We start from the raw sequence: 15,471 nt of genomic DNA, 5'->3' as shown, positions 1-15,471 counted from the left end.
CACAATATCAAAGTTTTTTATTTTTTTACTTAGAGCAGATTTTTTTTCAAGTGCTCTCTCTAATTCAATGTTGTATTTTTTTTCTCTATAAATAAACAAAAAAAAAGTATTTTTTCTCTCTGTGTGTGTACATCGGTAAATGTTGTATTTTATTATAAATAAATTTAAAAAAGTGTATTTTTTTTTCAATGTATTTTTACTTTTTTATGTGTATATAATAAAAGAAAAAATATTATTCTTTGTGTTTGTCTTCTTGAAGAACAGTGTAGTAGTAGTAGGGAAATTATTTAGTCATTAGACAATTAGTGTCTACAGTTAGTTTTTCAGGTGAACTGCTGAAAGGAGCATTTATAAATTTAAAACACCGTTCAGATCGTTTCTGTGTGGGCACTCAATGTCAGGCAAAACAAAACTCTTAACTAAAATAATTAAAAATAGTGATAAAATGTTTGCGAACAAGCCGAAAAAAATTAACTATTGCTATACTATTTGGCAGGAGTCATACAATAAAATAAAAGCAATTGCTGCCGCCATGGGATTGGTGCAGATACAGTTCATACAGGGACTTGATGTTTTCAACATTATTGAACCAAACTCTTGGCTGATCATTGACGATCTGGCCGAATCTATTGAACAATGGACCCAGGAAATGCTGGAATTGTTCACTGTTCGCTCTCATCATGAACAGATTTCTGTTACTCTGGCTCTACACAATCTCTTTCATCAGAGCAAATGTATGCGAACTCTTGATTTAAACTGTACCCACTATATCATCTACAGAGTTGTTCGTGATTCTAGCTCGCTAATAACCCTCAATAAACAAATCTATCCAGGTATCCCTAAATTTCTGCTCTCAGCATACAATCAGGCAACTAATAAACCCCACGGTTATGGTAAGACACCTATAAAAAAGACACCTATATATGGTAAGACACCTATAGAGGTAAGACACCTATAGAAAATACTGAAAACAACCTTGACAGCTACGAAACATTTTCAGTCTATAACATGAAGTTCATCATCCAAACCTCACAGAACAAAACATTTTTTTCAGGAACGTTCATTTTTCGATGAACAAAAAACTGTTTTTACTCGGCCGACTTCCCCTGAAAAAGCCATAATGAAGACAGGGCTTTGTAAATCACCTACTGATTAGCAGAAACTAGAAGGCTACTGTAACAAAAGAGAGCTGTTTAAGGGCTCATTTAACAGCTTATATTTATACCTAGTCGCTTTTTATAAATTTGACTTGATAGCACAGTCCCGTACAGTGCACTATTGGTTGTTCCCCCATTTTGTTTGATGAAAAAAGTATCTTTTCCAATGAAATGACCCAAAAAAGGTGTTTTTCCAAACCTAGGCAGGAGCAGAAAACTAAGAGGGCAAGACAGGCTGTATCAAGGGGGAGGTTACCCGGTTTGAACCCCCCCCCCCGAAATGTTTGTTTGACTAGTAAAAACGTAACAAAAATGGACATAAACAAATTTTATATCCGTTTTTGGGGTTTTTTCTGTAACCCCCCCCTCTAAAAAAAAATTAGTTTACCCCCCCCCGAACAAAATTCTGGATGCGCTTCTGGGGCAAGAACGTTCTTTCCCCTCAATTACCGCCGTTAGAACTAGGACACACGCTTCATCGTAGAGTGAAGTTTAAAGGTTCAATTCAAAACTCTTGATCATTCAAGCTTAGTTTTTGGTAGATTTTTAGTTGAAAGTTTTTAGTTTTAGCTAAAATTTTTTTCGCAATAATCTTTTGCTTTTAAGATGAGTAAGCGATTTATGAAACTTACTAGGAGGGTCTGGAGTGGGAGTATATATGAGGGGTATAATAAACCTGCAGTTAGGGGCTTTGGACCATAATTTTGATTGCATGTGTTTGGGAAAATGATGGGCGTGAGAGGGGAGTTAGCTGCCCTCCAATCCCTTTCAACTATTAAAAAGGGCACTAGACCTTTCAATTTCCAATTTAATGAGCCCTTTTTGAAGTTTCTACGACAACTCTTTCCATAAAAACCTTATATGCCCCCAGGGCATAACTTACAACCCTTGCCCTGAGGGCTGTGGGGGGTTGTCATCCTCAATGATCTAATTTCAGAACTTTCAACTACGTTGAACAAAATGGCTATCTAAAAATTTTGATTGGATGTGTTTTGGTAAATGGTGGGCGTGAGAGGGGGGTTAGTTGCCCTCCAATCACTTTCGACTATTAAAAGGGGCGCTAGCCCTTTGAATTTCCAATTGAATGAGCCCTTTTTGAAGTTTCTACGACAACGCTTTCAATAAAAACCTTTCACGCCCCCAGGGCATAAATTACAACCCTGGGACCCCGGGGCGTAAATTGCTAGGGGAAGGGGGGGGGGAACTTGCCCCCCAGACCTCGTTTTGCCCTCCCCCCAGACCTGATTTTGCCCCCCCCAGATTTTTTTAGATTATACCCTTATTTATCCTTCATCCGAATAAAAAATACAAATTTTATCGAATACAAAATCTTATACGAAATGACGTGTAACCCGGAGCCTCGTGTTTTCTCTAGCATTGTCAATTAAAGTCTAAAGATAGAATTGAATGAATTCATTTGTTGAATAAGAGTGTGCGATGAGTCAGAGAAAAATAATCGATATTTTTAAACCTAGTCAACCGGCTAAAAAAGCTAAGTTGGTGGATAGTGTAGCAGCACCAGAAGCTGGCCAAAGTGAGGTGTGTAATTTTGCCATTTATGGTTTGACTAATATAAATATAACTTATATATAAATATAAACTTATAGCCTTTGCTTCAAACAATAAATTCCATGTGAACTAAAGTTTAGCCTACAGAAGTAAGATATTAATTTCGCGCTACAACTTTGGAATAATGCATAAATCGCAAATTTTGTGGGGAAAATCATATAACCGAGCATATACCAAACAATTATAGATAAAAAGGTGTCATCCAAGGAGGGGGGGGCAAGCTATGACTTCAGATATGACTACTGGGACAACAGCCTGATTTAACAGACATAATTTATGGCAAAGAGTTGTGGAAGGGCTTAAGAGAATGAAAGGGCATTAAATGCTTTCCTAAGGCCCAGCCATTTTTGTTAGGCGGCCGCTCACCATTATTTATACCTCTTGTTATATTCTCACCCTAGAAACTGGGTATGGCGCAAAAGGGAATGAAAAAGAGCTAAAATAGATTTGAATTGATAGTTTTAGTATAAATAAAAATTGCTGCTTCGTGACAAAATTCTACTTTTTAAATTTAAATCGGCTGTTATTGCGAGGCATTCGCTTCACCCCAGCGTGCTTCATCCAAAACAAAATTTACGACTTGCCCTCCTAGATTTTGCTGATAAGCTAGATAAGTACGAGAATTTTGTTGTATTGAGTTGCTAAGTTTCTTATTCGGATTATGTTATCGTTTAATTTACGAAATTATACTCGTAGTTAAACTGACAAAAAACGATATATATGTTTTAACCCTTTTAAATTTCAGTTTACTAGCTTAGACTATTTTACCGAATTCTAAAAACTGAGAATTTGAGCATTTGGAGGCGCTTAACCATGCAGAAGATGCTAGAGCGTATTAAATGATCAGTCGAAAGATATTTGTATGCTATCGTAAATTTTGGCGGAAATAAAGCTATTATTATAAATGAGAGAAAAAGCAACCTATTTAATAGACCACCCCGTTATTAATCATGAAATAACAAAAACGAAAACTATTAAGGGCAAAATGCCAATACGTAACACTAAACGGTAGCAGAAAAGTTAATTAGAAGCTAGAAGCAGGGGCGTCACTATCACTTTTTTTTTGGGGGGGGGGGGGCGAGCACGACGAAATTTTTCCAAAAAAACCAAAACTGTACCGACAGAAAAAAGGTTTAGAGTGGCGAAAGCTTCTGTATAAATGGAAGTAAATGGCTTGAAAACAGCATTTTTTGCTGGGGAGCGTTGGAAATTCTAGAAATATTTCACTAAGAAAGTCTATTATTCCTTATGTCTCCTAGACACCTATTTAAGGGAACAACTCTTTCAGAGCTATCGGCCTCTGAATAAAGTTAAAACGTTTAAAAGCGAAAGCACTGGATTTTTTTCTAGGGTGGAAGTGTAGCCGATGCATCGGATACGATATTGAGGGGCAATCTTGACATCTCCCACCATAAAAGGGAGTCACCCAACCAACCAAAGCTAGCCGAATACCCCAAAACAAACGGTCGCCGTTTTTCTGCAAAAGCCTATGAGGAAAAACCATGGGTAGAATATTCTATTAAAGAAGACGCTATTTACTGCTTTTGCTGTCGGCACTTTTCCTTAACAAGAAATCATGGAAATACTTCTGATAATGTAGTGTTTGTCGACACAAGAATGAATAACTGGAAAAAGCTATTCGAAAGGATTGAAAAACAGGTCATGGTGAACACGACGACTCACACAATCGAGGTAAATTTATAGAAATACTAGAAATGATGACAGAGGGAAACCCGGATCTTCAGCTAAAACTAAAACGTCGGTATGGAAGCTATATGAGTCCCGACTACCAAAATAGTCTTATAAGCATACTGGCTGACCTCTTGCAAGAACAAACAAGATACTCTATTAAGAAATATTGGGCAATCTGCGCAGATGAAACGAAAGATCTGTCGAAGAAAGAGCAGCTTGGTTTAATTATTCGGTTTATTGATAGTAATGCTATCATCCGCGAGGAGACATTCGGAAGTACACATCTTGAACAATTAGATGCAGCATCCCTTGCTAATGCAATCAAGGATCTTGTTGAAAGGCACGGACTGGATTGGAGCACCTGTGTGGCTCAATGCTATGATGGTGCTACCAAATTTTATTATTATATAAACTAAAGGTTTTAGGAATGTTATGTTTCATTAGGATTAACCTACTTCACTTCTTGAGTGTGTACTGGCTAATACACAAACACCACGTATTGTTTCGAGGAACTGTGAATAAACATTACGCTCAATTCTCGAGGCCTCTCTTGAATTTTTATGACCACTGACGGGTTATAATACGCTCCCCGTGCTTAAAAAAAATTAAATATCTTGTGTAGATTTTTTTTCTTTAAATAAATTGATTGATTGATAGGGTTTTCCTCTCCTCTTTTGAATTATGCGAATTCGCTTGTGGTACTGTATTTTTATGTGTATTTTTCCATGTTTTTAATCTCCATGAAAAGTATATTATTTCTATAATATAGAAATATATAACGCCTACGTAATTTTCGACCGTAACATTTTTCTCGTTGACTTTTATCCATAGAATGCGATCACGGTCATCATTAGTATCTGTATCGACAATATATTGTTGAAAAAGTCTTCCACTGAAATACAAAGTATTCAAACCAATCCGACGCTTTTGGTATTTTCAGGTCAAAAAGCGATACGATACCAGTAGTATGTGACCTTATACTTTGCCAAGGCCCCTAGGAATTTCAACGTTATTTGCTTGCGTCTCTACACCTTTTCAAAGAGATTCAGAGCTCCCTCACATGGCATATGGAATTCTATGGAAGCTATAGCAAGGCCTGGTTTGGTGGGTATAGTCTGGTTTAGTGGATATAGTATCTTGGAAAGAGTTCTCAAAGGTGTAAAATTGTCGTGCTTATTTAATTTCAACTTAAATATAAAAATTCAAATTCAAAATCAGTGAGCATTGACTATCAATAATTTCCATCAAATCTTTTTTTGCTTACAAAGAGCCAGTTGTGAAAACAAATCAAATCGTGAATTGCGTAAAAATTCTGAAATTCCATTTTTATTTATCATTCCTAAGATTCCAATGACTTCGATTGATCTTTCTTTTGGATCCTTATAGAGCCAGTTACAAAGCGTTTCTAAGAAACGTTCATATTTATGAACGTTTCTAGTACTTAAATCATTTAAAGCAGAGCAGCATACTGTGGAGAGAGCAAGGAAGTCAGGAATACTAAAATCAGATACAAATTCTGGGCTTCTTTCTCCTTGGCTGATGTGACCAGCAATAGAAGTTATAGCTAATTCTTTATGATGTTGGCTTTCAAAAGTAGAAAAAATACTTTCAAGGTTTTTGAACTTGTGTGGAACAGATCTCGAACTAAGGAAATCCTGAAAGACAGTTTCGGCTATTTCCTCTTTGATCCCCAGAAAGTTATACTTCTCGACAATGTAAGTAAAATGTTCCCTATCTAACGTTTTGTAGTCGGGAACAGTTCCTTCTTTATAAAATTCCATTATTATGTTCATAGTCTCAAAATCTATATCATCTGCTTGAACAGAATGTGTATGCTTCTCAAGCATGTTGGATTCGAGCATGATCAGAAACACATCACTTATAGCTGATAAAAGAATCTTCTTGGATTCAACTTGACCTCCATTGCATTTAATGGTAATCACAGGACTCTCGATCTTATTCAAATTGGCAAAGACGTTCATGAAGTAAGTTGAACTCATGTCTGCAAATAAACAAAAAGTAAGGTTGAATAATAACCAATTATAGCTTCCCACGCCCACGTGGGAAGCTAAAAATAGCTTCCCAAGTCCGTGGAAAAAAGGGTTGTAAGCTATGAAATTTGTCTAGCGTTTACATATAGTTTTTGTAATTGGGAAGTATACAGACATTTTTTGGGGGATGAATTTTATGTGGGGGGGGGGGGATTTTTCAAGGGAGAATTTTTCATGGGGAGGGAAGTTTCTGAGGAAGAACTTTCAAAGGGAAACTATAAACGGGAAATTTACCAGAATTATTATATAAAATTTTTTTATTTGATTTACTTTCTCTTTGCAAATTGAATTTTACATATGGAGATATTCCGTGAAAATTGGCCAGGGAAAATTTTCAAAGGAATTGCGATCGTCTGGGGGATTTTTCCACGGGAGGTGGGGGGGCGGGAGATTTTCCGCGGGAGAGATTTTCCATAGGGGAATTTTACGGGGACAAACTTTCCATTGAGATATTGGGAGGGGACGATTTCCAGGAAAAATTTTCCACGGAGGAAAATTTTCGGCATGTTTTGAAAAACGGTTAGAAATTAGAAGAAAAACGAGTCTTTTTTCAAACGAAAGTGGGCTAAAAATAATTTTCCAGACAGAATTGTCCGCAACAAGTTTTTTGGGCGAGTTTTCAGCAGAGATGGAATTGTCTTAGGGAGGGGGATCTTACTCGAGAGGAATTTTTCAAGGAGGGTGATTTTCCATGGACAGAAAAGGCGAATTTTCTGGAATTATTTGGAAAACGATCAGAACTTAAATAAAAAACTAATTTTCTCAACTAAATCTAAGGAGTAATATTAAAACTTAAAACGAACAAAAATTGCCCCGTATATGAGGGCAAATGCCCCTCTTCAATGTCTCGCTCTTTATGCTAATTTTTACTTTTTGTCCCAATTATTTAAAAAGAACTCCTAAAACAGAAGAGTCGTCTAATTAGAGCAAGGAGATTGTTAAAATACTAAAAAGAAACTTCGGCATGACGAGCAAGGTATTGAGGAGGGGTTATGCCCCTCATATACAGAACTATTTATGTTATTTTAAGTTTTACTGTTGCTCCTTACTTTCAGTTGAAAAAAAAAACTATTTTTTATTTATTTAATCACTTAAAGGCTGAACCAATTATCAGTGGAAAATAATAACAGTTTGCTGATTTGAATAGACAAAAATAGCCAGTGCCTTATTTTTCGTTATCCTGAGCCTGAGGAATTCCAAATCAGGGTTGGTATTTCATTAGAATCCGGTAAGCACTTGAGAATTGAAGTTTCATTAATGCTAATGAATTAAAACAAAATAGGAGAAAATATAATAGTTCAGAAACATATTTGGGCTATATATTTGCACATTAGGGGGGTTGGGGTAAACCATACCATATATTAAATACGTAACCTAACCTAACCCAACCTAGGTACCTTTTATTCCCCCTAAACCCCAAAAAACTAAAGTTTTAATATAGTTCCCGGAGCGAGAAACCCTTTCCTTATACATTGTATCGTATGAAATACCTGGTATCTTCGCAATACAATTCTCGCGTACTTACCGTATTCTAAAAGAGTACCTCAGGGGCTTTTTGTAATATTCGTTCATGTAATAGAAGTTCTTCTCTGTTTAATTCAAAATTTGGAAAAAAAAATGTGTAGAATATTCTTTTTATTATTGAAATGCTTTATTATTGAGTTTTGCCAAATCCTAACGTTAGCCTAATCTGAGCAAAAAAAAAATAATGAGAAATATCGAAATCGATATATCAATTATCGAATATCGAACGTAAAAATATCGATAGATTGTTTAATCAGATTATCGCCCAACACAATACGGAAGTACCGTTAATCCTAATGAAATATACCAAAATAAGATGAAAATATACCAAAATATAATTAAAATATACCAAAATATAATTAAAATGTAATATTTTATTATAAAAATTATGGAAACTATGACAAAAAATTATGGAAAGCAGGCCGCCCAGAACACAGTATATTAAATAACTAACCTAACCAAAATACCAACTAAGTTTTTAATTAAAATTAAAAAAAAACAAAAAAACAAGTGGTTCAATACCTTTATATGGGCCTCTTTAAAGAAGTCAAACAAGAGATGCTACAGTCAAACGGGAGAGACGCAATGAAAAATCCGTTTTCACGAGATCATTCAATACACAGCTGTAGAGAAATACATTGTATAGCGTAGTTGTAAGACATTTAAAGTGTTGTTTTTTTGGGGGGAAAGGTACCTAGGTTAGGTTAGGTTACGTATTTAATATATGCTATGCTTTGTCCCCCACTCCCCCGAATCAGCAAATATATAGCCCAAATTTGTTTCTAAACTATTATATAGTCATCCTATTTTATTTTATTTCATTAGCATTAACCAAACTTGACTTTTTAGAAAGGCCCATCTAAAGGGATTGTACCGAACAAGTTTTTTAACTGAAAGTAAGAAGCAACATTAAAACTTAAAACGAACAGAAATTTTTCCGTATATGAAAGGGGCTGTCCCCTCCTCAACGCCTCGCGTTTTATGCAAAAGTTTTTTATTTTTGAAAAAAATACCGTTGTGAGAAAGTCTAACTTTAGCGTCAAGAGCGAGGCGTTGAGGAGGGGACAGCCCCTTTCATATACGGAATACTTTCTGTTCGTTTTAATTTTTAATGTTGCTCCTTACTTTCAGTTAAAAAAACTTCTTTTTATTTAATTTGGAACATTTTTGAATTAATGCAGGTTTTGATTTTGGCTCACCGTACACGAATAATTAAGACAAAATTTGTATATTAATTTTACTTTTGTTTGGTTAAATGGTTTTCTCGAAAAATGTTTAATTTTATTTACGAACGTTTTTATTAGTAATAAATATACGTAGCTCACGAATTAACTTACGTAACTAACTTCTATATTCATATATTTTTAATATGTATATTAGGGGGTCCGCCCCCTAGTCAATACCTCGCTCATTACGCTAAAGTTTGAATTTTGTTCCAATTCTTTAAAAATGACCCCTTAATCACAAAGGCCGTTAATTAGAATAAATAGTTCCGGTACTCCTGTATTAAACGTACTTTTTTATATACTGCAATGAAACCAGTCACGAAAAACCCATTTTTGAAGGGTTAATTCAAGACACCGCTATAAAGTAATGCAATGTATAGCGTGGTTTTCATTGCGTATACGATATTTAAACTGTTGTTTTTAGGGGTTTAGGGCGGGGGGAGGTACCTAGGTTAGGTTACGTAATAATATATGCTATGCTTTACCCCCGCCCCCCCTTAAGTTGCAAATATATAGCCCAAATTTGTTTCTAAACAATTATATATTAATCCTATTTTATTTTATTTCATTAGCATTAACCAAACTAGCACTATATAAAAGAGTGCGTTTAATACAGGAGTACCATGGCTCTTATGAAAGTACTAAAAAACCGGTACTTTCGCATAATCCAAGCCTCTCGAAAAAGTCAAGTTTGGTAAATGCTAATGATACGAACCCAATCATATACGTATAATACGAACCCAATCATATACGTAATAATTTGAGTAAAGTTCTACCTAATCATACAATTGAGTTAGGACTAAAGTGAATACACCAATATATATGCCAATTCAGGGTTAGGTTAGGTTTGGTATATATTGGGGGGGGGACTAAAATTCATTTCCGATAGAAATGATTATTATGTTCGTAATCAGCATAAAAAAAGGCATCGAATGGTGTATTCACTTTATTCCTAACTCAATAATATGATTTGGTAGAACTTTACCATAATTTGTTCGTTTTAAGTTTCGATGATGCTCCTTACTTTCAGTTGAAAAACTTGTTTTTTTTTAATTTTTTCTAATCGTTTTTTTTAAATAATGCTGGGAAATCCGGCGCCCCCTTCATAACAATGGCCCTTCCCCATGAAAACTTCCTCCATGAAAAGATCCCCACACATAACCCCCCACCCCTCCCCCCACTACCAGAAAAAATCCCACCTGAAAACGTCAGTATACTTCCCAATAACCAAGACTATATGTAAACATTGGGTAAGGTTCATAACTTTCAGCCCTCCTGCCAGCGACTTTGGGGAATTAAGTAGTCCTAAACGACATATTTATTATATTTTAGATCATATTGAACAAAATGGCTATCTCAAAATTTTGATCGGTCGAGTTTGGTGAAAAAATGAGCGTGATAGGGAGCCTAGTTGCACTCCATTTTTTTGGTCACTTAAAAAGACCACTAGAACTTTCAATTTCCGTTCGAATGAGCCCTCCCACGATATTCTAGGACCACTGGGTCGATACAATCACCACTGGGGAAAAAAAGAAACAAACTAACACCCGTGATCTTTCGTCTGGCAAAAAATACAGAATTCTAAATTTTAGCAGGTAGGAGCTTGAAATCTCTGCAGTAGGGTTCTCTGATACGGTGAATCTGATGGTGTGATTTTGATTAAGGTTATGTATCTTTTAAGGGATGTTTCCCCCTATTTTCGAAAATCAGGCAAATTTTCTCAGGCACGTAACTTTTGATGGGTAAGACGAAACTTGATGAAACTTATAAATTTAAAAGCAGCATTAAAATTTGATTCTTTTGATGTATCTATTGGTATCAAAATTCCATTTTTTAAAGTTTCGGTTACTCTTGAGCCGGGTCGCTTCTTACTTACAGTTCGTTACCACGAACTGCTAGATATACTTACATCTTAGTTGCTCACTGAGCCAAGCTGAGACAGTAAACCGGTTCTTTGCAAATTCAACAGATCTTACAGAGCGTGATTCTTGAGTGTGCTTCGTGTAAATATCTCCAAATTCAATTCATTTTATACTGGGCTTTTAAGAGAGAAGTTAATTAGGTAGCCTAGGCTACTTGTCTAGGCCTAGGCTACACACTCGAAAACTTGTATCGCGAAGATTTACCAGCCCCCCTTCCATAATTCTTTGTGGTAGTTTTCATATTTTTGTTACTAAAGTAGGCTATTGTATTTTCATCATATTTTGTTTTATTTCATTACCATTCGCCAAACTTCGCTTCTCGAGTGTGTATTATATAATAGACAAGTACCGTTAATTATACTGTTAATTTTAAAATATCAGACAAACCTTTTAATGATAAACAGAAGAAAATCTAGCAGCTTCTCCATTAAATGTTAAATCAAGACTAAAATGTCAACTGATGTTCGATTGTTGGTTTCGTATATTATTCTGCTGACGGCGAAATATTGCTACTCAATAACGGTGTTTGAAATGATCTTATTTCATAACACTTTAAAAAGGCTCTTATTTGTTTCAAACTTTTCAAAGGGTAGGACTTCCGGTCTTCAGATCTCTGACGAAAACATGTTGAGAAGGCTAACAAATGGATTTATAACAGATATTATCCATTGATAATTATAAAAATTTTATTTTGAAAAATGAGTTCTTTTGAAATAAAAGTAAAGAGTAACATTAGTAGGTGCAAACGCATTATTCCGACCCCACTCAAGAATTGAAGTTAAGTTAATCCTAATAAAATCTACCAAAATATGATGAAAATATAATACTTTATGAACAAAATACTTTGCAGGTGTAACTGCCCCCTCCAGACCTCTTTTTGCCCCACTCCCCCTCCAGCTCAAACTTAGTTGCTGCAAAAAAAAATTGTCAAACTAAGATAAGCTTGCATAATTCAAGTCTAATTCAATTCTACTTCACTTCTTGAGTGTGTTCTGGCTAATGCACAAACACCACATATTTTTTCGAGGAACTGTGAATAAACAATACGCTCAATTCTCGAGGCCTCTCTTGAATTTCTATGACCACTGACGGGTTATAGTACGATCCCCGTGCATAAAAAAATTAAATATCTTGTGTAGATTTTTTTTCTTTAAATAAATTGATAGGGTTTTCCTCTCCTCTTTTGAATTATGCGAATTCGCTTGTGGTACTGTATTTTTATGTGTATTTTTCCATGTTTTTAATCTCCATGAAAAGCATATTATTTCTATAATATAGAAATATATAACGCCTACGTAATTTTCGGCCGTAACATTTTTCTCGTTGACTTTTATCCATAGAATACGATCACGGTCATCATTAGTATCTGTATCGACAATATATTGTTGAAAAAGTCTTCAACTGAAATACAAAGTAATTCAAACCAATCCGACGCTTTTGGTATGTTCAGGTCCAAAAGCGATACGATACCTTGCTAATTCAACATATACAACAATATACAACCATAGAAATATACAACACCTACGTATTTTTCGGCCGTAATAGTTTCCTCGTTGACTTTTATCCATTGGATGCGATCACGCTCATCATCAAACAGTTCGTGGTAACGAACTGTAAGTAAGAAGTGACCCGGCTCAATGGTAACTGAAACTCTAAAAAACGGAAGTTTGATACCAATAGATGCATCAAAAGAATCAGATTTTAATGCTGATTTCAAATATATAAGTGTCATCAAGTTTAGTTTTACCCATCAAAAGTTAGGCGCCTGAGAAAATTTGGCTGATTTTAGAATAAAGGGGGAAAGACTCCCTAAAAGGTATAGAACCTTAATGAAAATCACACCATCATTTTCAGTGTATCAGACCCCTACTGTAGAGGTTTCAAGCATCTATCTACAAAAATGTGGAATTTTGCATTCTTTGCCAGAAGAAAGATCACGGATGCGTGTTTATTTGTTTTTTTGTTTTTTTTTTCCCAGGGGTGATCGTATCGACCCAGTGGTCCTAGAATATCGTGGGAGGGCTCATTCGAACGGAAATTAAAAGTTCTAGTGCCCTTTACAAGTGACCGAAAAATGGAGGGCAACTAGGCCCCCTCCCACGCTCATTTTTTCCCAATGTCATCCGATCAAAATTTTGAGATAGCCATTTTGTTCAGCATGGTCGAAAATATGATAACTTTGTCTTTTAGGATGACTTAATCCTCCGAACTCCCGGGGGGGGGATCTGATAGTTATGAACTTCACCCAATGTTAACATATAGTATAGGTTATTGGGAAGTATACAGACTTTTTCAGGGGGGATTTTTTCTGGTAGGTGGGGGAGGGTCGGAGGTTATATGGGAAGATCTTTCCATGAAAGAAGTTTTCATGGGGGAAGGGAAAAAAACGATTTTTTCAACTGAAAGTAAAGAGCAACATCAAAACTTAAAACGAACAGAAAATATTACGTATATGATTGGGTTCATCCCCTAGTCAATACCTCGCTCTTTAAGCCAAAGATTTTTTAGTACTTTCATAAGAGCTACTTATTCTAATTAACTGTCTTTGTGGTTAATAGGTAATTTTTAAAGAATTGGAACAAAATTCAAACTCTAGCTTAAAGAGCAAAATATTGACTAGGGGGGCGAACCCCCTAATATACTTATTAAAAATCTATGAATATAGAAGTTCGTTACGTAATTTAATTCGTAAATTACGTATGTTTATTACTAACAAAAACGTTCGTAAATAAAATTAAACAAGTTTCGAGAAAGCCATTTAACCAAATAAAAGTAAAATTAATATGCAAATTTTGTTTTAATTATTCATGTACGGTGAGCCAAAATCAAAACCTGTATTAATTCAAAAACGTTTAAAAATTAAATAAAAAAAACAAGTTTTTTTAACTGAAAGTAAGGAACGACGTTAAAACTTAAAAGAACAGAAATTATTCTGTATATGAAAGGGACTGTCTCCTCCTCAAAGCCTCGCTCTTTACGCTAAAGTTTGACTTTCTCATAACTCTATTTTTTTTAACAATAAAAAACTTTAGCGTAAAGAGCGAGGCGTTGAGGAGGGGACAGCCCCTTTCACATACAGAATAATTTCTGTTCGTTTTAAGTTTTAACGTCGTTTCTTACTTTCAAAAAAACTTGTTTTTCTTTTATTTAATAACCATCTGCATCGACAAGATATTGTTGAAAATAAACAAATAAACCAACTAATTATGTTTCCCTATGCTTTTAGTCACTTTACTGAAAACACAAAATAATATAGGAGTTTTGGTACACTAAAGGCAAACCAATTAAGGTCACTATTTATAGAATCAAAATATTATCAATCCCTTTTAGGATCAATTCCTTTTATGTTAAAGCAACAATCCATTTTAGGATTTAACTTTATTTTTTTTACGTTTAATTTGGCATTACTTCTGGACAATGGCTCAGTTCAATGACTGGCTCTCGTTTTGGTTCTGAAAAGGACAATCTGTCATGATTAGTTTGTACGCAAGCTCGAAGTAAGGCCATCTTGATAGTATTAGGACTATAGACTAGCTTTAGAATTTGTATCATAGCTTGAAATTCACTCTCGTATAGAGAGAAACAATCGCATTTCCAGAGTTCATATTATGTCTTATTTGATCAGTGTTGTCTCTGATACTAAAGCATATTTCTTACAATTTAAGACTGTATATTACCCCCTATTGGTACTATAGCTGGTGAGAGCAAAATGCTGCTTGATAAATCAATCCAATATTTCTGTATGCTGTTCAATTACTTCGCGGTTATTAAAAAATATGTAGTTTTACGCGTATGTTTTAAGACAATTTAATTGTATACTGAAAGTTAACAGTTTCACAACTGATGTAAGAGACTATGGAAAGCTTTATAGATTCATTTAGTTTGGTCAGGCTGCATACTCACTTTTGACTCTTAAATCAATAATCCTGTTTTTTATACTTGACTTTTGTTTTTTCAGTAAAGCGCTAGTTTTGTATAATCTTAAAAGAATAGGGAAACTTAATTAGTTGGTTTATTTGTACTAGTTTGACTCATATATGTTAGATAGGCTGTGAAGTAATAACTTTTGTTCGTTTTAAGTTTCAACTTCGCTCTTTACTTCCCTCGGAAAAACTTTGTTTTTTTTAAATTAATCGTTGTTCGTTTTATGATTAAAATTTAATGTAAAAAACAACGTTGCCATGATCTTTTTTATTTATACAGAATAACGTATGTTCGTTTTAAGTTTTAATGGCACTCCTAAGTTTCAGTTGAAAACTTGTTTTAATATAGTTTCAATTATCACCGATCTAGGGGAGGTAAGACACCTATAGAAAATACTGAAAACAAC

General features: G+C 34.8%; 1 protein-coding gene across 1 annotated transcript; it reads right to left on the bottom strand.

The window, feature by feature from the left end:
- Positions 1-5,662: 5,662 nt before the first annotated feature.
- On the bottom strand, positions 5,663-11,579 carry LOC148947474 (uncharacterized). Its single transcript, XM_089095902.1, has 2 exons — positions 11,529-11,579; positions 5,663-6,420 (listed from the first exon to the last, which is right to left on the bottom strand). Exon 2 carries the CDS (start codon positions 6,416-6,418, stop codon positions 5,663-5,665), a length of 756 nt encoding a protein of 251 aa, XP_088952028.1. The 5' UTR covers positions 6,419-6,420; positions 11,529-11,579.
- Positions 11,580-15,471: the final 3,892 nt, after the last annotated feature.

This window comes from Artemia sp. Qi Xiang Cuo, chromosome 10 (assembly GCF_049724085.1).
Source record: "Artemia sp. Qi Xiang Cuo chromosome 10, ASM4972408v1, whole genome shotgun sequence".
NCBI lineage: Eukaryota > Metazoa > Arthropoda > Branchiopoda > Anostraca > Artemiidae > Artemia > Artemia sp. Qi Xiang Cuo.
The sequence above is the reverse complement of the archived record's forward strand: the minus strand, read 5'-3'. Positions and strand labels throughout refer to the sequence as shown.